The 22539-nt window shown below is 40.6% G+C and overlaps 1 protein-coding gene across 3 annotated transcripts in view; it reads left to right on the forward strand.

Annotated features, from left to right (window-relative positions):
• MOB2 (MOB kinase activator 2) overlaps positions 1-21361 on the forward strand; it is a 227207-nt gene extending 205846 nt beyond the window's left edge. For all 3 annotated transcript variants that reach the window (XM_060262033.1, XM_060262035.1, XM_060262034.1), the window contains 4 exons: positions 1281-1441; positions 2484-2577; positions 18119-18243; positions 20017-21361. In XM_060262033.1, the coding sequence (XP_060118016.1) occupies positions 1281-1441; positions 2484-2577; positions 18119-18243; positions 20017-20342 (706 nt within the window). In that variant the 3' untranslated portion in view covers positions 20343-21361. The remainder of the gene's footprint in view (positions 1-1280; positions 1442-2483; positions 2578-18118; positions 18244-20016) is intronic.
• The last annotated feature ends 1178 nt before the right edge of the window (positions 21362-22539 follow it).

A 22539-nucleotide genomic window follows, 5' to 3' on the forward strand; every position in this document is an offset into this window, starting at 1 on the left:
TTGCTGTTGGTCCTAGCCTTGAAGAATCCTCACTAGAAGACTAAAACAGCCATGGATATGGTCCACCCTCTCTCTTACACTTTACTGGCAGAAACCAACACTTGTAGCCACTGAGGGAATCTGTTTCTTGACTCCGTGGGCACTGCTTCTGTTTGGAAGGGGTTACCCTTCCAGAGGGTTGTTGTTGTTTTTAAAAAAGGTTTCAGATATTACTTTTCTTAGGTATGAAGGAAAGATCTATCTTGTCTGTTCATGGCTCTAGTCTCCAGATTTAAATATCCACAGTTTCGACCATGTTGAGAATTACATATATTGATTGATCAGCATATAAATCAGTGGTTCTCAGAGCATGGATTGGGACTCAAAGTGGGTCCATAGCTGGTGAACAATAAGGCCAGAAGGCAGGAAGAAGAATATGTTGAGCTGAGAGGGGACATTCTGGGAAGCTCAGTGGCAGAGTTGGATTCACTGTTGCATAATATGCAAAATAGCAGTGAATTACAATCTGCTGTGCACTAAAGTTATATATTTCTAAATAATAAGCATGAAAAATAAATTACAAGATGTCAATGTCATGTAGTGTGGGGCATTTTGTGCTTGTGAGGGAGAAAGAAGCACAGAGTTACTTTATAGGTGGGTCCCATAAATGACATTTAAATTTAGAAATGAGTTCATCTACCAAAATAATTTTTTTGTGAGAACCATTGCTATAGATAAAAGATCAGTGTGATAAAAGATCATTGTGATGGGGCTTTTTGTTGCTCTGGGAGCTACCTTTACCTTTGTTACATCTGTTATAACAATTTGTTGCTCTTAGAATTGATATGTTCTTGGCATTTCCCATCCTAATTTTCCATTGAACATCCCAGAATACTGCTTTTGTGATTCACTGGCTTGTATCATGTATGGTTATAAATATTTTAAGCAGCTGTTTTGTAAAATGGACACCTGTGATATAGGTGGTTGCATTAATCTATCATCTGGCATAAAGGGGGCTTTGAAAAAACACAGTGAGGTCTAGTTCTTGTAATAACATTTGCTGGGAAAAGGGTGTATCTTTGTATGAAACCACTTTAAAGACCATGAGATATTAGTCAGGGTGCCATATTCTTTCACTTTGATTTCTTTTAAAAGCCCAGCAAGACCTGTGCTAACTGCAGGGGACCCCTTTATTGAAACGGAAGTTTGATCATGTAGTGTTTTTTAAACAAAGTGTGTATGTAGGAGTGAATCTGGATAACTGTCATGTAACTGATTCATGCCAATGTTTCCTTTTGCAGGAAATCTAAGGGAAAACCAAATGGTAAAAAGCTGGCACCAGAAGAAAAGAAACTCTACCTAGAGCCAGAATACACAAAGTCCAGAATTACTGACTTTGAATTCAAAGAGTTAGTTATGCTACCACGTGAAATAGATCTTAATGAGTGGCTAGCCAGCAACAGTAAGTATTATGACATTTTAACAACTAAATACGACTGCTACATAGTTTTTCATGCTAGTAGTTTTTCTTATTTAAAAGGAATTAAAAAGCACATTTGTGAATCTGTTAGATGCTTTAGTGGTATGTGAAGAGACCTTTAGTTTTCTTTTAAAATATTGCTAAAATCCACTGAGTTTGTTTACCCCAACTGTAATTTGGAAATAGTGCCCTAAATGTTGAAATAATTGTCTTACTTTAAGATGTCTCTGTAGATGTGAGAAGGTGCAAAGTGTTAATTATCTTAAATGCTGAATTTAGAGAGCAGCATCCTATAGTGGCATCTGTAGCATTTAGTAACATCCTTTAGCAGCATCTGTAATAGTTGCCTAATTATTCAAGCAGGTCTCAGGTTAGAGCTTAACACTGCATGTTGTAAAGCTCTTTATTTGCAGTAGGAAAAATGGTGCAAGAAGAGAGAATCAAACAGATTATGTTCCTTTATACTGGAGCTATTACAATGTCTTAAGGCATGAGAAATTTCTCTTAATATTTTGGAAACTGACATAAAACAGCCATGAAAACCAGTCTTTATTATGTGGGAACAGAGACAGGTATCAATTAATTCCTGCTGCCTTTGCAATTTGTGTGTCTCGGGCTTGTTTCTGACCATTCCTACATTACAAGGTTGAAAATCTGAAGGTATTTGTGGATGCTTTTCTACACACGTTTAAAATAAGAGTAGAGGGATATTGTACCAGACTTTGCTACCTGAATTAAAATTGGGATTGGATTTGTGTCCACCATAGTTTTAATATTTCCCTGAAATAACATGATAAAGTATGTTCGGCATAGCCTAGCAGTCTTGCTTTGTTGTTAGCTGTTGTATATCATCTGTCCATATACCTCCTTTGCAATGATTCATAAGACAGAAAAAAAGATGTTAAGGAACTAAGATATTGTAGTTGTTCTGGTTCTGAAAATCCCACATATAACTGTAACTCTGCATCAGCATTTTGTGAAGAGTAATGGTAACACTTGGGACTTTTTTTCTTTTCTCTTTCAGCAACAACCTTTTTCCACCACATCAATTTACAGTATAGTACAATCTCTGAATTTTGTACAGGAGAGTCATGTCAGACTATGGCAGTGTGCAATACGTAAGTAATTGCTTGTGTTTAATAATTGTAGTAGTTTGGACTGTTCACCCAACAATGAAAGAGTAGGCTTTAAAGTTTGGTGAGGAAAGTATGAGGGCCCCCAAACTGTTCGAAGACAAGGCATAAGATGACAAGTAAATGACAGGTAAAAAGTGTTTTAGGTTAAACAAAATTCCAGTTTCCTTTATTTCTGTATCGTCAAGATTCACAGTAACAATTTCACAAAAAATCCAGAGAACATGTCCTTTTGCAGTAGTTCAGCACTTTTTGGGTTGATGATGACAATATGTTAATAATATAAATGATACTCCCTCAAGTTGTTTTGGCTGTGTGAAATATATCTTCATTGAAGAATAAGTTGTAGTCTTCTCTGCCTCGTCCCTAGGGAAAATCTTCACACACACACACACACACACACACACCCCAGTTTACAGTTCTAAAATTCTGGAACAAAATTCTACCTTTTGGAAACATTGCTAAACTGCACAAAAATGTCTTGAAAAGACAAAAGACAAGGAATAGGAAATGGGCTTTAGACCACTGAGCAGGCAACCTCCAGCTAACATAGCTGGCCAGAACTGTGAAGTGTTGTGAGTGTGTGAGTGTAAGGTGTTGCAGTAACCATTGGATGAGTTGCTACTACTGGACTTGCATGACACACCCAGGCCTATCTGCTTGCTACTGCTCAACAGCAGCCACTAACAAAAGCCAGCATGCTGTAGTGGTTAAAGTTTCAGGCTAGATCTGACATCCCCCTCTTTGAATCCCTACTTCACAGTGGAAACTCACTGGGTGACCTTGTGTTCATTACCTCCTCTCAGCCTAACCTACCTCACGGGTTTATTTGAGGATAAAATTAAGGAGAAGAGAATTGTATATAAATACAGTAAATAAATAAAAAACATAGCTGAAGATGGGGGCAGATAAAAACATTGGTGGGTGGGTGGGAAGGAGAGAAAGAAGAAGGAAAAGAGGAAGGAGCTTTCAGGGCAAGGAAACAGTGGAGCAGGGGAAAATGATATCTCTCCCCCCACCACCACACACACAAATCCTTGCAGGTTCCTGCTTGTGTTTCTCTATAGCATAAAGAAATATTTTTTTCCCTAAAGGTAAGCATTCATAGAAGAGTTGGCCAGTAAAAATATTCTGGGACAAACTACGGTCTGTTAAGGTCTAGAAATAGCATTTTCATTAATGTTTCCTAAATGAGTTAAATGATTTAATTAACTTCATAAAATACAAATGAGGATAATTATTTGCTGATCAGTTAGGGAATGTGATTTTATTCAGGTGCTTCAGAAAGTTCACAATCAATTCACAGTGCTATTCATTCTCTTTTGTTAGTATCTAGCATCTGAGACTTAAGGATGCACTTCTTTCTTACTTGTATAAAAGTCCAAGGAGCTGTGGGCTGCATAAATGTTCCTCTGCACCCTACTTTGGGTGGATCCTGAGAGGTCATCAGTAACATGAGAGGAGCAGGTATGTGCTCCCCACCCTCTTCTGCCACCCAGCAGCAGAAGTAGTGGTACAAGAGGTGACAGCAGGCATGCCACATCTCTCACTTCCCTCCTTTCAGTGCCCCAAACTGATTTGACACTCCAAATGATAGTAAATCAGCACTGGACTGAGTTGATCTTGAGACACAGAAAGACGTTGTTGTGTGTTCTAAAGTTCATTCAAGATCAGCTGCTCAGTCAGATTACTGTTTTACAAATGTTGAATGCATGAGGTAAAGTAACCAAAGACCTCACATTGCTTAACCAAACCTGCATCATGTCGAATAGCACTTAATCATACGTCTTGAACTTGATGCCAGTCAGACATAGTTTTCACACAGTTGTTGAGATAGTAAATGTGTGTCTACACTATATCACACTCATCTGCAGTTAGGGACTCAGATGATAGAACTAATGCTCTTGCATTTTTTTTAAAAAAAATCCTGCCTCCTCTCCAAAGGCTGGAGTCTTCATTGTGAAGTCATGCTGACATTACAGAAAGCCCAGTGTGACTTGGGGGAACAAGCACCTACCCACTGGAGAGAGGGGAATAGAGGGTTCTTGCCTGTTACTCTTTATCTTGGGAACCTCAGAAAGCAGCAAGATATCTTTTTTGTTCAGTGCCTGTTCAGAGAGCTCCAGTTCTTTTCCTGTCTCCAGAGACGGGTGAGTTTTTCTTTTTTAAACCACATTTTAAAATGTGATCACCTGCGGAGAGCTGCAAAATGCGTTTGTGTATATTTAGTGATGTTATAGTATCAAAGAGTCCTCATTCTCACATTCTGCCTACCTCATTAAATCTTGCAATTCTTTCTACGAATCATATAAATTCCATGTATTACCACAGAATTTGCTTGCCACAATAGTGCTGGCCATTTGTGGGTGATCAGATACTAAACCAAAATGAAAAATAATATGAATGGGGAAAGCTGTTTTACATTGGGAGTAAAAATATTGAAAAGCGTCACAATTGACCTCAGCTAAAATGCTTGCGTCTGTTGAAGAGCCACTGGAGACTATGATTCCAAAACTCCATAGTGGATAAATGCTCCACTGGTGAGGAGTTTTGCTCTCTTCCTGCCTCACATTGTTGTCTTTAAACTTTCCTTGCCATTTCATCTTGTGCAGCAGACTTCTGGAATGGGTGACCCCGGGAGAATGTATTTATTCTGTGGCAATAACAATGGGCCATTGTACTTTGGGAGACCATTTGCCTGCTTCCAAGGTTAAAGGAAAGGCTGCCAGATAGCCATAGTCAGGTGGCTGAGGCTGCATAGCTGTTGCTGAGGAACACTTCAAATATTGCCAGTTCCATGTATGGAGTTACACTTTTATGCAGGGGTCATTTCGTAGAAAAAGAGGTGCCAGAGCTCATAAGCACAACTCATTTGCAAATGCCACACACCCTTGACATCACTAGAAGGTGTACTAAATTATATCAGCTCAACATCTACCTTAAAATGCTTCTGGAATTATAGTTGCCATAATAAAACCTTACTCCCATCATACTTTTTAAATTACTTTCTCCTACGTGGCCACAGTGGCCATCTGTCTGCTTTATATGTTTTGGTTATTTCTCCATTTTTGTGGGGGAAAATATTAGAAAGTTTGTCAAATCTTAAGAGTTCAGCAAAATCCTCACAGGGGGTTTGAACAATGGAGCCCAGAAGAAAGTGGGGGGATAGTAAGAAAGAGAGAAAGAAAGAGCCCAATAAAAATTAGAGGTTCTGAAGTTCTGCTCGTGAGCTCCTGCCCAAAATGAGGCCTGCTTTTATGTATACAGTTCTGCACTCAGTCAGAGCTGTGCTTATTTTAGTCTACATAAATTCATCAGTTTCATTACCGGCATGCCATATGTTACATATAGCAAAATATAAAAATGCAATCACATACTTGTTTATCTCCATGTATGCTACCTTGAGATCCTTGGAGGATGGTGGGACCCAAATAATACTTTTAGGTAGCAAGATGGTGATGGCAGGGCAGTAAACAGTGAGCTTCATGGCTGAGTAGAGATTTGAACCAGTCTTGCTGATCCAAGTCCAGTGTTCTGTGTACTGTTGCACACTGTTTACATGGCTATCTGTATGGCAGCTTGCATGCAATTTAACAGTGAAGTTCAGGCTATACAGAGGAATTGTATTATTCAATGTTCGTGTTAGTTCAGTATAAACAGAAAGCAGTTTATAGACTAGAAAAATGGTAACACTGTCAAAAGAAAGATCCTGGAAAGGAAAGTATTCAGACAACTGTATACTATTTTATTAAATACTGATTGAGGGTAGATACATAGGCAGACCTGAGAGCCAGTTTGGTATAGTGGTTAAGTGCACAGACTCTTATCTGAAAGGAACTGTATTTGATTCCCCACTCTTCCACTTGCAGCTGCTGGAATAGCCTTGGGTCAGCCATACCTCTTGCAGGAGTTGTCCTTGAAAGTGCAGCTGCTGTAAGAGCTCTCTCAGCCCCACCCACCTCACAGGGTGTCTGTTGTGGGGATGGGGGAAGGTAAAGGAGATTGTGACTGCTCTGAGATTCAGAGTATAGGGCGGGATATAAATCCAACATCATCTTCTAAATGTTTCAATATCATTCTTTCAGTTATTCTGGAAACCGAAGTTGCAGTTATTTAGGAATAACAGGAAGTAGACAGTATCTTACTTACTTCAGTTAAGTTATTAAAATGTTACAATCAAGCTACATAAAGGAGCTGTATTTCCTGTGCCCCCAAACACATTGAACAATCATCTGTCCCAAGTGCTGCTTTGTTTTGTTTGATATCAGGGCCTGACAACTTCTCTTGGCTAATATCTTCCTTGTATTTTTCCATACCATGGGTGATGGTAGCAACTTTTCTGCCTGGCTAGCTGCTTCTGGGCAAGCATAAGCAAAATAAATATACAGGGACTAGGGGTATGTGGGGGGGCGAAACCTGGTATTTCTCGGATTTGGGTATATCGAACCTGAAAAATACTAGTATTTCCCAAATCCCAATAGTAGAATGGTAGTCAGGTTAATTAAATATTTGAGATTGCCATTTTTTGGTGGGGTTTTTTTTTTTTTTTGCTCTATTATGGTCCCTATAGGGTATAATGGAGAATCGAGTTTAGACAGAAGCAATCTGAGGGTATCTGGGGCTCGGAGATGTTTTTTGAAGTAGAAGCACTAAATTTGCAGCAAAACTGCTGGTGCCTTTCCTCAACCCCCTCCCCCCAATTTCAAAAAATTAGACCAGGGGTTCCGAATCTGTGGCCCCCCAGAAGAAGGTGCCCCCATCTCCCATTGTTTCCCGTAGAGGGCTGAAAGGTTTTTAAAGGGAATGTAGTCCCTTTAAATGTCTTCTCCAAGTTGTGGTTTCTCCTGGAAGGTGTTTAAAGGGAATGCTTTAACTCCAGTGATCTATCCTGAATTTCCAGGGTTGGTTTGTTTTTTGGGGGTGGAGAGCTCGGCTATATCACATAGCCAGATAAATAACCCAAGTAATATCTGGCTGAAAAAATATCTCCCCAATACTGGTAAGGGGGTTTTTTTTGGGGGGGGGGGGGTTAGCTCGGATAAACTGAATGCACACCCCTAAGGGGACTGGAGGATACATTCACATTTGTCTGTCATCCTGTTCAGCTTGAATAGTCTATACACTGGTTGTGTTTGCTTCAGTAAGAAGGAGCAGCTTCCACAACTATACCTTCAGTGACAAATCACTACTGTTGCAGTAATAGGTTGTGCTTCTTTGCTGTTTCTGTTTCAGCCTGCTGCCTGCCTTATTTCTGGTTACCTTATTTCCAATCCTCTGTGATGAGTTCCAGAAAAGCTGATATAGATGTTGCCTGATGAGAGGACTTGGTGGCTCTCAGTAGCCATTTTAAATCTACCCAAAGGATGCTGATATAGACCAGATACTCATTGTGTGCTTTTCATAAGGTGTATGTGGCTTTGTGACTTTCCTGTTACACTGCCTGACCAGAAGGCATCTGTGGCTCTCTTTGCCTACTGAACTCTTACAGTATGTTCTTCTGGAAATTGGTCTCTTTTCTGAGTGATTGTTACAAAGTATCAGTTTTAAATAATTCTCCTGGTGTGGTGGCAATTCTGACCATCCTGATTCATTGGAGCTCAATGAGACTGTACGGAACAAGCCTTTGATCCATCATACTATCAATCAAGAATACTTGTGTGCCATTGGTTGAGTCCGTTCGTCTCTCCTGCCCAAGTGGCTATTGCCAGCCAGCAAAGCTGATTCTGTCAGTAAAACGCTATCAAGCTTAGTTCTGGCAGTTACTGTGGGAACACACTATTGGCCCATCACATGTCAGTCACCCATCTCTGGCCTCCCATTGGCTGGTTCCCTTGCCCCCACCTCCTGCAGGCCCAGGAATGTTGAACACACTACCAAAAGCAGTCTTAAGAATGTAAGAACATAAGAGAAGCCATGCTGGATCATGCCAGTGCCCCATCCAGTCTAGCACTCCAAAACCAAGTGCCATCAGGAAGTCCACCAGTGCTACCAGGACACTAGAAGCCTTCCCACTTTGCCCCCCAGGCACCAAGAATACATTGCATCACTGCCCCAGACAGAGAGTTCAAACAGTAAGCTGCGGCTTATAGCCCCTGATGGACCTCTGCTCCATATGTTTATCCAATCTCCTCTTGAAGCTGTCTGTGCTTGTAGCTGCTGCCACCTCATGTGGCAGTGAATTCTATGTGTTAATCATCCTTTGGGTGAAGAAGTACTTCCTTTTATAAGTTCTAACCCCACTGCTCAGCATTTTCATTGAATGTCCACGCATTCTCATATTATGAGAAAGGGAGAAAAGGACTTCTTTCTCTACCTTCTCTGTCCCATGCATAATCTTGTAAACCTCTATCATGTCACCCCTCAGTTGACGTTTCTCCAAGCTAAAGAGCCCCAAGCGTTTAATCTTTCTTCATAGGGAAAGTGTTCCAACCCTTTAATCATTAAAGTTGCCCTTTTCTGCACTTTTTCCAATGCTATAACATCTTTTTTGAGGTGTGGTGACCAGAATCTTTCCCCCAAGATTCAGTTTAAAAACTGCTCTGCCACGTTGTGATTTGAAGCGCCAGCAGCCTGGTTCCTTCTGGGGACAAGTGGAGACCATCTCTTTTGTGCAGCTTCCACTTGTTTTTGGTTATATATATTTTATTGAAATTTTGAAAAAGGGAGGGGTAGGGAAATACAATAGTGGGAAAGGAAAAGGGGTAAAAGTAAAATAGTCAACATCATTTTCCCCCTGCATCATTAGAGAGCCAGTTTGGTGTAGTGGTTAAGTGTGTGGACTCTAATCTGGGAGAACCAGGTTTGATTCCCCAGTCCTTCACTTGCACCTGCTGGAATGGCCTTGGGTCAGCCATAGTTATCACAGAGCTTGTCTTTGAAAGGGCAGCTTCTGGGAGAGCTCTCTCAGGCCCACCCACCTCACAGGGTATTTGTTATTGGGGAGGAAGATAAAGGAGATTGTGAGCTGCTCTGAGATTCTGAGGGTGGAGTATAAATCCAATGTCTTCTTCATTAGACTACATAATAGTACGCTTAGTCTTAACAAGTTTTTAGCTTATAGGCTCTACTAAATAGTTTGCTACTATAAATTCAGCCATATCAAAGTGAGGAATAAATTAGAAAGTGCAACAGGTAATATACAAAATCAAGTTCATACATTAATCCATTCGTAAAAGGGTTTCCAAAGATTTTCTCCGTCCTTTAGTAGCCTGCCCTTAAGATGAAGCACAAGTATGTCCATTTCTGCTGTCTCTAGTATTTTATCAATCAAATCTTGTTTCTTTGGAGCTTCATGATGTTTCCAGCATTGTGCTATTAAAAGTCTTGTTGCAGTTATAATATGTATCATCAAATGTTTACTCTGCTTTGGAAGGTCCGTTGGTAGTATGTTCAATAAAAATAGTTCTGGTTTAAAATGGATATGTGTTTTCAGTATCTTTTGTAGCATTTCATGCACCATGAGCCAATATTTTTTCATAACTCCACAAGTTCACCACATATGGAAAAATGTACCCACTTATTAGAGACAGTAGTATACTTTTTAGACAGTTTGTACGGTGTTACATACCATCTATAAGATATTTTATAAATATTTTCTTTACATGTAACAGCTCTAGTAAGTTTTATGTGCAATTTCGATAACGTTTCCCAGTCCCCCATTTCAATATTATACCTCAAGTTTTGAGCCCATTTTATCATATAGTCTTTCACTTCTTCATGTTGAAGTTTCAATTGTAGGAGCATTGAGTAGATATTTTTTTTTATTAGATGTTGGTGCGGTCCAAAGATTATCTTATTAAATCAGTAGCAAACCCTATTACTTTATCTTTGGCATATCTTGATTCTGATTGAAGTCTTGTCCGCCAATCAAAAGAAACACTATTGGCTGCTAAGTCTTCTTGTGTTTTCAATTCATCATTGTCTTTCAATAATTCCTCATAGGAAAATATCATATTTTGGGACAATAATGTTGGTTGGATAAAGGCTTCTGTTGGTTAGACCCATCTCGGAATTTTGGTATAAATTTAAGGTTTTAACTAGGACCATAGCTGGTATAAGGACCTCCTTAGTATATGGATATTAAAATGCTTATGTGTCCATTTTCTGATATCACAAGTATGAATGCCATCTCTTTGCAAGGTCATGCCCTTCGAAAGTAAAGTCTCAATAATATCCAATCTCTCACCCAAGTTAAAACACAAGCTTTATGATACAGTTGCCAGTCTTGTAATGCTTTCAATCTTATTCGTTTTTTATTCTGCCAGATGAATTTAGTAGTTTGCTTGTTTAACTCTTGGAAAAACACTTTAGGTAGTACTATAGGAATATTTTGAAATATAATTAATATCCTTGGCAGTATGTTCATTTTGATTGTTGCTGTTCTTCCCATTAAAGAAATATTTAGATCTTTCCCTGTCTCCAGGTCCTTTTTTATCTCTTTATTTAGTGTTTCATAATTCTCTTTATATAAGGTACTAGCTTTGTTAGGAAGTTGAATACCTAAATATTTAACCACCTTCTCAAGCAAATCCTGATTCTTGTTAATTTGCTCAGCAGACATATTTTTTGCTAGAAATTTTGTTTTCTGATAGTTAATCTTCACTCCAGCCACCTCTCCAAATTGTTTAAGGTTCAAAACCAGGTGTTTGAGAGAGATGGTGGGTTGTTCCAGAATAAAAACTACATAGTCTGCAAATGCTCTGAGTTTATAATGTTCACCTATATACGAGAGTCATTTGATGTTAGTGTCTTCTCTAATCTGATTATTCAGTGATTCCAAAGTGAGAATAAATAGTAATGGAGATAATTGGCAACCTTGTCTTGTACCCTTTTGAATATCAATAGAATCTGTTAGTTCTCCATTTATTACTACTTCCGCTGATTGATGAGAGTAAAGAGCTTGGATTCTCTTTAAAAAGTCAGTGCCACAGTTCATAAATTCTAATTTTTGTATGATAAACTGCCAATTGACGTTGTCAAAGGCCTTCTCTGCATCCCAAAAAATTAATGCCATTTGTTTATCAGGTCGTGTTTCATAATACTCTAAAATATTACATATTATTCTGACATTGTCACTTAATTGTCTTTTTTAGTGGGTAGAAAACCTTCTTGATCCAGATGAATAATCTCTGTAAGAACTCTTTTTAGGCGTTGAGCTAATATGGATGCAAAAATCTTATAATCCACATTTAAAAGAGAAATTGGTCTATAATTTTTAATCTCTTTTGAATTGGTTGCTTCTTAGGGATCAAGGAGATAGTAGCTTTTTGCCAGGAGGGTGGCATTATACCTTCAATGCCTATTTTTTCTAGCAAAAGTTTGTATGGGAGAATCAAAGAATCTTCAAATGTTTTATAATATTCTGCAGGTATGGGTCTGGACCTGGTGCTTTACCAGCTCCCACTTGTTTTTGTACAGCACTTCTGAGAAGGCTACCTTGGAGGTCTTGGCCTTGAGTCTTCTGGGTAGCAGCCTAAATTTTTCCTCCAGGACCTCATGACTGCATTTTCCCACATTGTTGGTGCCAACTTGTACCACGACCACTGGCTCCTCCCCAGCACTGTCTATCAGCCTGTCTACAACAAGCGTAATGTCCGCTACCTTTGTACCAGGCAGACGTCACCATATGGCCAGTATGCGGTTTCGCCACCCAGCTATCTACTTGTCTAAGGATCGAATCACCAACTACCAAGACCCCACTCCGCACCCCGCCCAGGGATGGTTCCCTTGGGTGAAGGGATACTCACTCTAAGATGCTTGCTCACCAACTGAAGAAGAGGTCCCTTCTGAGGGCACTTTTTCCTTATCCTCAGCACGGTGCCCTGTTCCCTCTCGACCCTCATGCTCCACGTTCAGAGTGGGGATCATCTAACAAGTCCCTGAGAGTCTTCTCCGAGTGCCTGACTGTCTCTGCTTCTCCAGGTCAGCCACCTCGCCCTCAAGGGTGCAAATGCCTTCCCTGAGGACCAGGAGCTCCTTGCACCAAGCACACACCCAAGACTTCTGTCCAGTGGGCAGATAGTCACACATATGACACTCAGTCCAAAACACTGAAAAGCCCCCAGCCCCCTGCTGGCATTCTACCTTCATAATAGTTTTTTAAATATACAATCCTCCCTTTAAATCCTTTTGTGTTTATGTGGCTCTCCTTGTGGAAAGTCTTCTTACCTTATTGGAACACAAGGTAAACCGCTTCCTGGTTTTTCTGGCTTCTTACAGAGCCCCCAGGCCAAGAGCCTTTTAGCTCTCACCCTTTGGCTCGCGCCTCTGGCAAGGTGCAGCCTTATAAATCCAGCAGTCAGCTCCAGACAACACAGACAATCCCAATCGGCAACAATCACCTACAGCTCACTCAAAACAAACAAACAGCAGCTCTCCAGCAACCACCCAAACTCAGACTCTTTCCTTCCACAGAGCAGCACTTAGCAACTTCCCCCCAGCTGTTTAAAAAAGGCGGTTAAGAAAAGCAAAGGCGGTTAAGAAAGGCAGACACTCACTCTTTCAGCAGCACACCTTTCCTGTTCTCTCCCAGAGCTTACCTCGGAGACAGCCACATCTACGTCTCTGTCAACCAGCCTCAGAAAGGGCTGCAGAGCTCCTGCAGCCTCACAAAAGGCCCTATCAACAGCCCACACAGATAGCCTCCTGACACACACAGCTTCCAAAGGCCACTGTAAAAGCTGGGGAGCCTGGCATTGCCTCAGAGGGCATGGCTGTTCCATCTTTACTGTCTTTCACTCCCTCTCTCCCTGCTTCCCTCAGCCTTACCCCTAGATGGTTGCCTGAGAAGCAGATGGAGAAGCCTCACAGGGGTTGTTGTTCGGAATAAAGAGGGGAGAGGAATGAGGAGAATGATGTCAGCTGCTTTGTCCCCCCCCCAAAAAAAAATGTGAAGAAAGACTGTCCTTTTCTTATCTAGAGGCTGCAGGGTTGCCAACTCCAGGTTAGGACATTCCAGATGGCAGAGATCACCTTCCTTTCAGGTGGGGGATTAATGCCCAGGGCCGGCCCTGCTGCTAGGCAAACCAGGCGATTGCCTAGGGCACCAGGAGGCAGGGGGCAGCAAATTGTCTGCCTGGCACCCCAGGCAAGCATTTAGTTTGCCTTCCTCCCCCCCCCCCCCCCCCCGCTGCCGCCACCGCGGCCGCCTCAGCCACTATAACCCTCCGGCCCACTGCTGGCGTCCTTCACACCCTCCGGCCAATCACCGAGCTCTACTCGCTTTTTCCTCCCTCCCTCACCACTCGCAAAACTGAGGCCTGCTGGGATTGAGATGTACCAGGAGTTGAGGGGCTAGTTAGAGCACTCAAAAGGGTGTGAGTCCAGTAAGCTAGTGTGTATGTCTGTGAGGCAAAAGGTATCTAGCACAAGTCAGGAGTTCTCATTGTGTGTGGAAAAGAGTGAATGTCAGTTTATTATTTTGATTTGAGAAGCCAGAGCATAGATCTATACCAGGGGTGGCCAATGGTAGCTCTCTAGATGTTTTTTGCCTACAACTCCCATCAGCCCCAGCCAGCATGACCATTGGCTGGGGCTGATGGGAGTTGTAGGCAAAAAACATCTGGAGAGCTACCATTGGCCACCCCTGATCTATACCATCATCTTTTCAAAGTGTTTCTAGTGCCCCATAGGCACTGCCTGCCTGTCCAAAGTTTTGAATAATTCTAAAGCCTGCCTGTTTGGTAATTTAAGAGTCTTCTGCCTGGTTATATTTGTTCAGCCTGACAAATCTCTGGAGTTTAGAGATTATTTTACAAACCACCTGCCTGCCAGCGGATTTGTTTTTACTACAACTAATTAATATTATTTTATCCCTTTTTCTTACCTTTTGTGAACCAATAAACATTCTTTTTGGTTTTTGAATTTAAAACAGTCTGGTGCCTAGTTTATTTTAGTTCTGGCAGGATTTCTCTGTGTGTGCCTGAGGGACTGAGGGAAGGTAACTGGGGGAAAAAATTATAGTTGTCACCCTCCCAAACTGACCCTGACCGGTTCCTTGCATCTCTATCTTCTCCATTGGCTGAGTCTCCTCCCTTGGGGAGGTGGGACAGCTTGTTTTGTTAGATTTTCTCAGTCACACAGCAGAACTACTGAGTCAAGCCTCTCTTCCTTCTGTTGGCTGAGGCTCCTCTCCCTCCACATCCCCTGGGGAAGGAAGGAAAGAGCCAGAGCTTACTTTGCCCAGTTCCCTGGATCCCATGGGAGAGCTACAAAGAGAGTACTTTTAAGACCAATGAGTGCTAATGTTTTAAGCACTTTTTCAAATAAAAACTCTTTAATTGTGTTTGTCTGTGTCCTTTATAGAGTTTATGTCTCTGCTACCTAATCTTAAACAGGTACACACATGGCCCAGTCTGACATGGCCTGGCCCAGCCCAATATGGCCCAGCCCGACAAGGTCTCATTTATGTCAGATTTGGCCCTCATAACAAATGAGTTTGGCACTCCTGATTTAAAGCTTCAAATAGCTGAATAAGCAAGTACTGTAGAGTTCAGGTACTCAGATCCTCTCTGCTACTGATAGTGAGTGTTCAAAGCACTTTATATTGTAAGAGAAATGTTTGGATGAAAACACTCTGCATGTACAGTTCTAGTACAGTTCATTGCAATGAAGAGTTAATTTTGTAATAGGTCAAAATGAAGGTGAATACAGTAAATGTAGGTTGAACTTGGATAGTTAGGCAGAGTAATAAGGAAGAAGAACTCAGAAACCCAGAAGGGCAACCTGGTGGGGAATCCTTCACAGAGCAGGTCTTTCAGAAGAATGTAGCCCCCTCAGTTCTGATAAGGGGTTGTGATCTACAAGTCTACAAAGAAAATAAGATCTTCTGTTTCTAACAGATTAAGGCCCAAGTAAGCGGAATCAATGAGTCTTGAATACAAAGCCTGAGTTTGTAGCCCACCTGACATCTGGAATGTTTGAATAAACAGACAGATGAAACCTTTAGAAGATGCCATCTGGAGACATCTGTTTTGTTCTTAATATTCTTAATACTCCTCTATTGCTCCTTAAACTTTTGTATTTTATAATTCATTTTCAGGCATGTTCTGTTTTATGACATTGATGAAAGAATACCATGTGAATGACCATTTTCAGCACCTCTGCTGCATTAATGTTTTTAGGCTGGGTAGTTACATGTATTGAGGCGGTCACGCTTATTAGGATTACTCAGAAAATAAGCTCTGTGGTGTCATCTCAGATTTTCAATAGATAGAATAATTCCTCTTTAATCCTCTTCACAAAGTCACTTGCCTGAGGAATGTCAGATAGCAAGCAGGTCTCTGCCTCCCTGCTTCGCTCCAAACAATTGTGCAAGAGAAGCACTGGTTTTGAAGTTAGGAAGGAAACCTTGCCTTTTTGAAAAGCACAGCCCAGTCTTGTTTTATGGCTTCCGCAGTGACTCACAGAGCAGCTCCTGCTCTCCCAGCAGCCAAAATTTGGAGACATTCCACTACTGTTCAGTTGGGTTGTGCAGATTGAAGACCAAAGTCTTCATTGTTGGGCATTATAATCAGATGATGTGTATGCTTCAAATTGTCACCTGTAGTAAAGGGATATGGGTGCTACATTTTTATTTTGGCAGTAGTGACGTGGAACTTGGACACATACCATCTATATGCATCCTTATATGGAAAGGTTCTCCTTGATGTTAGTAGGTGAAGGTTTTTCAACACAAAAACTTAAAGAATTGTCAATGTCAAATGTAATATTTTGTTTGGTGATTAGAGTCAGCAATTGGATGCTGTACACCAAGTGTTTAGATTGTCTAAAAATCAGAGCAGCTTTATAATCTATTCTATAACTACTTGTTGGAAACTTGTGCTCTGGTTTTTGGTATGGAAAGAACACTAAACATAGAACAGGCTTACTGTAGAACAGGCTTACTGTTCCAGCAGAGAAGTGCCAGGGGACCTAAGGGTAATAATTTCTAGTTCAGTCATGGGACATTTGAGGGACGGTGGCTCAGTGGCAGAGCATCTGCTTGGGAAGCAGAAGGTCCCAGGTTCAGTCCCTGGCATCTCCAAAAAAGGGTCCAGGCAAATTGGTGTGAAAACCTCAGTTTGAGACCCTGGAGAGCCGCTGCCAGTCTGAGTAGACAATACTGACTTTGATGGACCGAGGGTCTGATTCAGTAGAAGGCAGCTTCATATGTTCATATGTTCATATGAAAAAATGAGGGGAGTTATTACACTTAGGGAGATTGCTGTGATATGAATGGGGGTGGGGCATAGTTGTTGAGAATATGATGATGTCTGTGGCATTGGTTTTCTTCCCTTGACTACTGACACAACACTTTTCACTATGCAAATAGTGAGTATTACTTCTGATCATCACTGTTGACTGTGTTGTATGTGTGTACACTTTGTTGCTTATGTCTGATAGTAATTATTAGAGGCTATGAGTTGAACAGTTGCCATAAATTGGCTTCAACTTGACAGCAAAAAAAAAAAGCAAAAGATAAAGATATTCCTTGGGTTCTTAACTGAGCTGCCAAAATGTTTGGTATTATGGTGCCATCTTTTGACAGATGTTGCTATTACACTAAACTTTTGAATTTTGTGGACTTTTATTGGCTGGCATTAACACCGTGTTGCAAATCAAAGTGGCAGCTTGAATGTCTTGTCTTATAACTGTGATCGCACTTCATCAATTTTACATTTCCACAGTATGTAAGATGCAGTGGTCTTACATCTTGCATGTGAATATGGGGAGCATCCCCACTGTGTATGATCAAAGATGGAGTGAGGTGAATTGTAGTGCTCAAAGCCACATTGAATTGCTGTTGAAATAAGAGATGTTTAATCTAAAGCCTTAAACATTGTTCTAACTTACATAGATTATTCAGGGATATGCACTTCAATATGGGATTCATACGGTAGATTCATTTGCAGCAGTACCTGGAATGAAAGATTATAAATATACCAATTTATTAATGTTTGAGGAAGCAAAATTGTTTCAGTAGGGTGTCTTGCAGAAGCCACTAATTTGTATTTCAGTCATGTGGTTCCCATAAATCTAAGTAGACTCAGAATCGGTGTCTATTTTGCCTTGCATTAAACCTTTAGGTCTACAATAAAATCTTTTATGGCGATTGATCTGCAGAAAGCTGAGTGGTCAGTTGTAGTAATATAAACTGTGGCTAAAACAACATTTTGTTATTTGAAATGTGAGCTACCCTCTTCAGTTGAAATGCTGCATGAAAGAGACAGACAACAGCAAGGTTGTATTTGCTCAGCCGTTCAAATAGTTGCTGCCTAAAGTTGCTGTTGGCTGGCTTCCTTGAACAGGGCCACACAGATGCTGCTTTTGTGGTTCTCATATTTGGCATCTGTTGCCACAGCATCCTTAGCAGAAATTGCTGCACTCCAACTGCAGTTTGACAATGAGGCATTTGCAGCAGCAAGTCTTAGGCTCTGTGGAATCAGAGTGGTGAGCTAAAGATGGATTGTGTCTGTGCTTCCTTGAACAGGCTTGAGCTCTGTGGAATTAAAGAACCAAATTTCACTGCTGTCCATTCTTTCCACAGACAATACTACTGGTATGATGAGCGGGGAAAGAAGATAAAGTGCACTGCCCCTCAGTATGTTGATTTTGTCATGAGTTCAGTACAGAAGCTAGTAACGGATGAAGATGTCTTTCCTACAAAATATGGTATGTTTTTCTTACAGGCAGGAATTGTCTCCTTCAAAAAGTAAAGCTTTTGGGGGGGGGGGGGGCCTTTGATAAACTTTTTGCGTTTCTTGTATGTATATATTCTACACTATGCAGAGGAGATATAATACAGAGTAGCGTGAGCAAATTTCAGTTTGTTTTGGGTCTAAAGAAAGTCATTTTTTTTTTTTTTTGCAAGCCTGTTGTTATGATTTTGCCCTTCCTCACCAGGTTTCCCTTTATCTTCTTTCTTCTCGGGGCAGCTCCCCCCCCCTTTTTTTTCCTCTTTGTTTTCCTCTGACTATCCCACCCAGACATTTGAATTTATATTGTTAGAAGCTGACCCAGCTAGGGAACTGAAGGTAGATAATAAAATTCTTCCTTTTGTCCTGGTTTGACAATGGTATCGAGAGGCTGGTGGTGGTTCAAAAATAACAGTTTTGTTTAACTTTGAGGGGGAAATCAGGTTGGAATTAGGTGTAGGATTTATGAGGTGAACAGACAACAGAATGAGGTAACTTTGTATACAAATCAACACCAGATAATTTCTCACAAACAAGTACATGTTTCTGGTACTCAGGTCTTTAAAACTTGAGGAGAGGGATTTCATGGTAATCTGTGCTTAAATACACAAGCATAAGTGTTTTTGTCTCACAGACACATAAATTTGTGAAGGCATGACTATTCAAATAAGTTCCATTTCCCTTCCTTATCCACAGATTAGGTATCACCCCTGTTTTTAGGAACTATTTCCCTCACACTTGGGGATGGTTTAAGCTAATCAATTCTCTAACTCAGGATACTTCTTGATCCTCTCCCAGTCTCTTAGCCTTCTTTCTCAGTCAGTGCTCAGTTCTTAACTGTCAACTCTCAACTGCCACTGTCAGCTGAGGAATTCGATTTGAATGTCCTGTCACACAAAGTTCTCAGACCAAGTTACAGCATTAATCTCTTACTTTCTGTCACGTTTTTGAACCTAGGATGTTCCAGGATGAGAATGTTTGGTGTAATCAAGCATTACTTTGGGACTTTAAAAGGGAACTAGACAAATGTATGGGGGAAAGTTCTACCATCATATCTGCATGACCTCCTCTCCCATTATGACCCCCCCCCCATTCCTCTTAGGGTCATCAGCATGGGGCCTTTTACAGGTGCCCAGTCCATGCCTGCATGTCAACCACCAGTGCAAGGACATTTTCAATGGCTGCTCTCCTCTCCCTCAAACCAACTCCCTGAGGAAGTTCATGCTCTATGGGACCTTCCAGCATATTGTAGGACTTTCAAGGCCACTTTGCATTGGGGAGCTGGCTAGTTATTTTAATCCATTGAGATTGGTTTATCGAGTTGATGTTTTAATTGGTTTTATCATTTTATACCTATTGTATAAACTTGGGGCAGTTTACAACAGTTAAAATACAATAAATATAAATACAGATATTATATTTATTGTATTTTAACTGTTGTAAACTGCCCCGAGTTCCCTGTGGGGAAATCGTGCAGGACATAAATTAATTAAATAAATATTAACACCTGTTGGAATCTCTGTGTTCAGAGACAGAGTATCTTTGAAAACCAGTTTTGAGGTGGGGACAGTAAGGGAGGGGTGTTGCCTTCATGCCCAGCTTTACAGGCTTCCTAGAAACATTTGCTTGGTCACTGTGGGAAACATTAAAAGTGCCATGTGGACCTTTTTGCCCTAATCCACCAAGACTCATGTGAAAAAGGAACAAGAGCTCTAATGAACATTACCACTTTTTCTCTCTCTCTTGGCAGGTAAAGAATTTCCCAACTCCTTTGAATCCCTAGTGAAGAAGATTTGCAAATACCTGTTCCATGTGCTGGCCCACATCTATTCCTCACACTTTAAGGAAACTTTGGCACTGGAGCTGCATGGACACTTGAACACACTCTACATACACTTCATTCTATTCATCAGGGAGTTCAACCTGGTGGACCCTAAAGAAACCTCCATCATGGATGATCTCACAGAAGTCCTCTGTACCACCAGTGGAAGCAGCAGCAATGGGAGTGGCAATGGCAGTAGTGGCAGCAGTAGTGGTAGCAGCGCAGGAGCACAGAACCATGTGAAGGAGAGATGAGTCTTCCCATCAGGAGCAAAACTAATGCTAACATTTTTTTAAAAAAAAATACTCTATATTCTCTGTGTGTATGTGTATGTATATGTGCATATGTATATATATACAGACATACACAGCCATGACAGTTTAAGCAATTATGCTGCCACCACAGGACATGTAGACATATGAGACTGTATGGAGCTTTTGTTAAATGCATCATCCTTGGCGAGAAGTTGCACCAGTTCTATTTTATTGTCTCCTGCTCCCTGTTTTCTTTCTTTCCCCTAAGAGATGGATGATTGCTGTTTTTAGAGAAGAACCACATTTTTGAGTTGGGCCACTGCTTTGGGTTTGTTTGTTTTTCGGTCTGCCCAACCTCTTTTCCCTCCCCCCACCTGTTTTGTTTGGTCTTGTGTGAAAGCCCCATTTCCGTCTGTCTGTCTCTCTAGGATGGTTGTACTGCCATTTTTAAGATATCATAAGAAGTAACTTTTACTTATAATGTGGCTTAAGATGCAGCTAGTTTGTTGGGTTTGGGGAAGGGGGATTGGGATTGGGATTCATCTTTGTTTTTACTTAAACTACCCTCTTTCCCTCCTCTCCCCCTCTCCTCACACCTTTTGCATCTAGCCCTTTAGCGGCTTACAATGAGAAGAAGTGTGTTTTGGTTCAACTGCAGTATCAGTAAGGCTTCCAGCACACTTGAAGGATGTGGTTCTCAGTCTACCTGATCACAGCATGTGAACCTTGAAAGAGCATCCAGAAACCTATTTTGCTTATTGCTCCTAGTTCCTCTCTCTGACCTCCTGGTTCTTCCTCTCCCAGACACAAATTCTGGACAAAAACAGTGGGAAGCTTGGAGTCCAAAGTGATAAAAGCAGCATCCATTTATTTGTGTTAAGCAGGAGGAGCTGGAGATGAATGGAAGGGGCAGGCAATCCTTCACCACCCATGCTAGAGAGATGGCTGTTGGCATATAATCATATTGTTGGCTTCTTTTAGTTCATCTGTCCAATAATAATAAAAAAAATTCGATCAGGCATAAGTTTTGTTGTTCTGTCTGCAATATTGCCATCATTAACTTAATTTTCTTATGTGAATGTATGGATGCAATTTGGAAAATGCTTAGCCCTCAGCACATGATTGTTTTTCTTTATTAATGTTGTTAGCCAGCTTTGCAAGCATGGCTAGAGTGCTTGGTACTATGTAGTCTAACTAAAATAGTTTTGCATAGCTACTTGGCATTTGGGGGGTAACTTTTAATATGGTGTAAAATCACACATGGGTTAAATAATTTAGAAGATGCTTTTGAAGATCAGTTGCAGTTTTCATGCCCCAGTTATGTTAGCCAAATGTTGTGAGAATCAGCTTCTCTGGTGTGTATTGAATTGCATTCAAAAGATGTCAAAATTATTCCTTTTTATCCAAAAGCACGATATTAAAAGGTGACCATTTAGGTGAGCACAAAATTGACCATTTAGATGAGGAGCATTGGTAAAGTGAAAAGTTTATGATTTTACCTTAGAATGTACAGGCATTTAGGTATTTTTCTGTGGAAGCATTTACTCTTTTTAGTTTAACTTTATTTTATTATGAACTGAAAAAACGCATAATATACCCAAGGAAATACCACCTTAAGGAAATGGAATAGGACTTTTATGTAGGAATAAACAGAGAGCCACTAGTTGTCTTGAGGAGTAGATATTCAGCTGTGTTCTCCTCATATTACATTGCAAACAGTTTATATTTGATTGTCATCCACATATTTAAAAATAGATCAAGGCAAGTAGCCGTATTGGTCTGAAACAATAGAGCAAAGTTAAAGTCCAATGACACCTTTAAGACCAACAAATTTTTATTCTAGGTGTGTGCTTTCATATGCAAGCACACTTTGTCAGACAATGGAACGGAATGGAATTACCAGTCATACATATAGAGGGTGGGCAGTAAATTACATATTTAAAGTAATGGAACATAGTTTATATACATTAAACTATGAAAAAGTATCATTAAACTTATACTTAGTTTTTTAAATTTTCCCATTATATTGTGTGCGTTCCTCACTTATTGAAAGTTCTTTCATACGTTTTACCCTAAAATGCTGCTTGCTGCTTGCTTATAAAGCTCTTCTGGGGAAGCGCTGTCCACTAAATATGCATAAGTCATGTATGTAGCTATACAGAGACAGCCACAAAGTCACATTAAATCAAGTTATCCT

Source organism: Heteronotia binoei, chromosome 21, assembly GCF_032191835.1.
Source record: "Heteronotia binoei isolate CCM8104 ecotype False Entrance Well chromosome 21, APGP_CSIRO_Hbin_v1, whole genome shotgun sequence".
NCBI classification, from domain to species: Eukaryota; Metazoa; Chordata; class Lepidosauria; order Squamata; family Gekkonidae; genus Heteronotia; species Heteronotia binoei.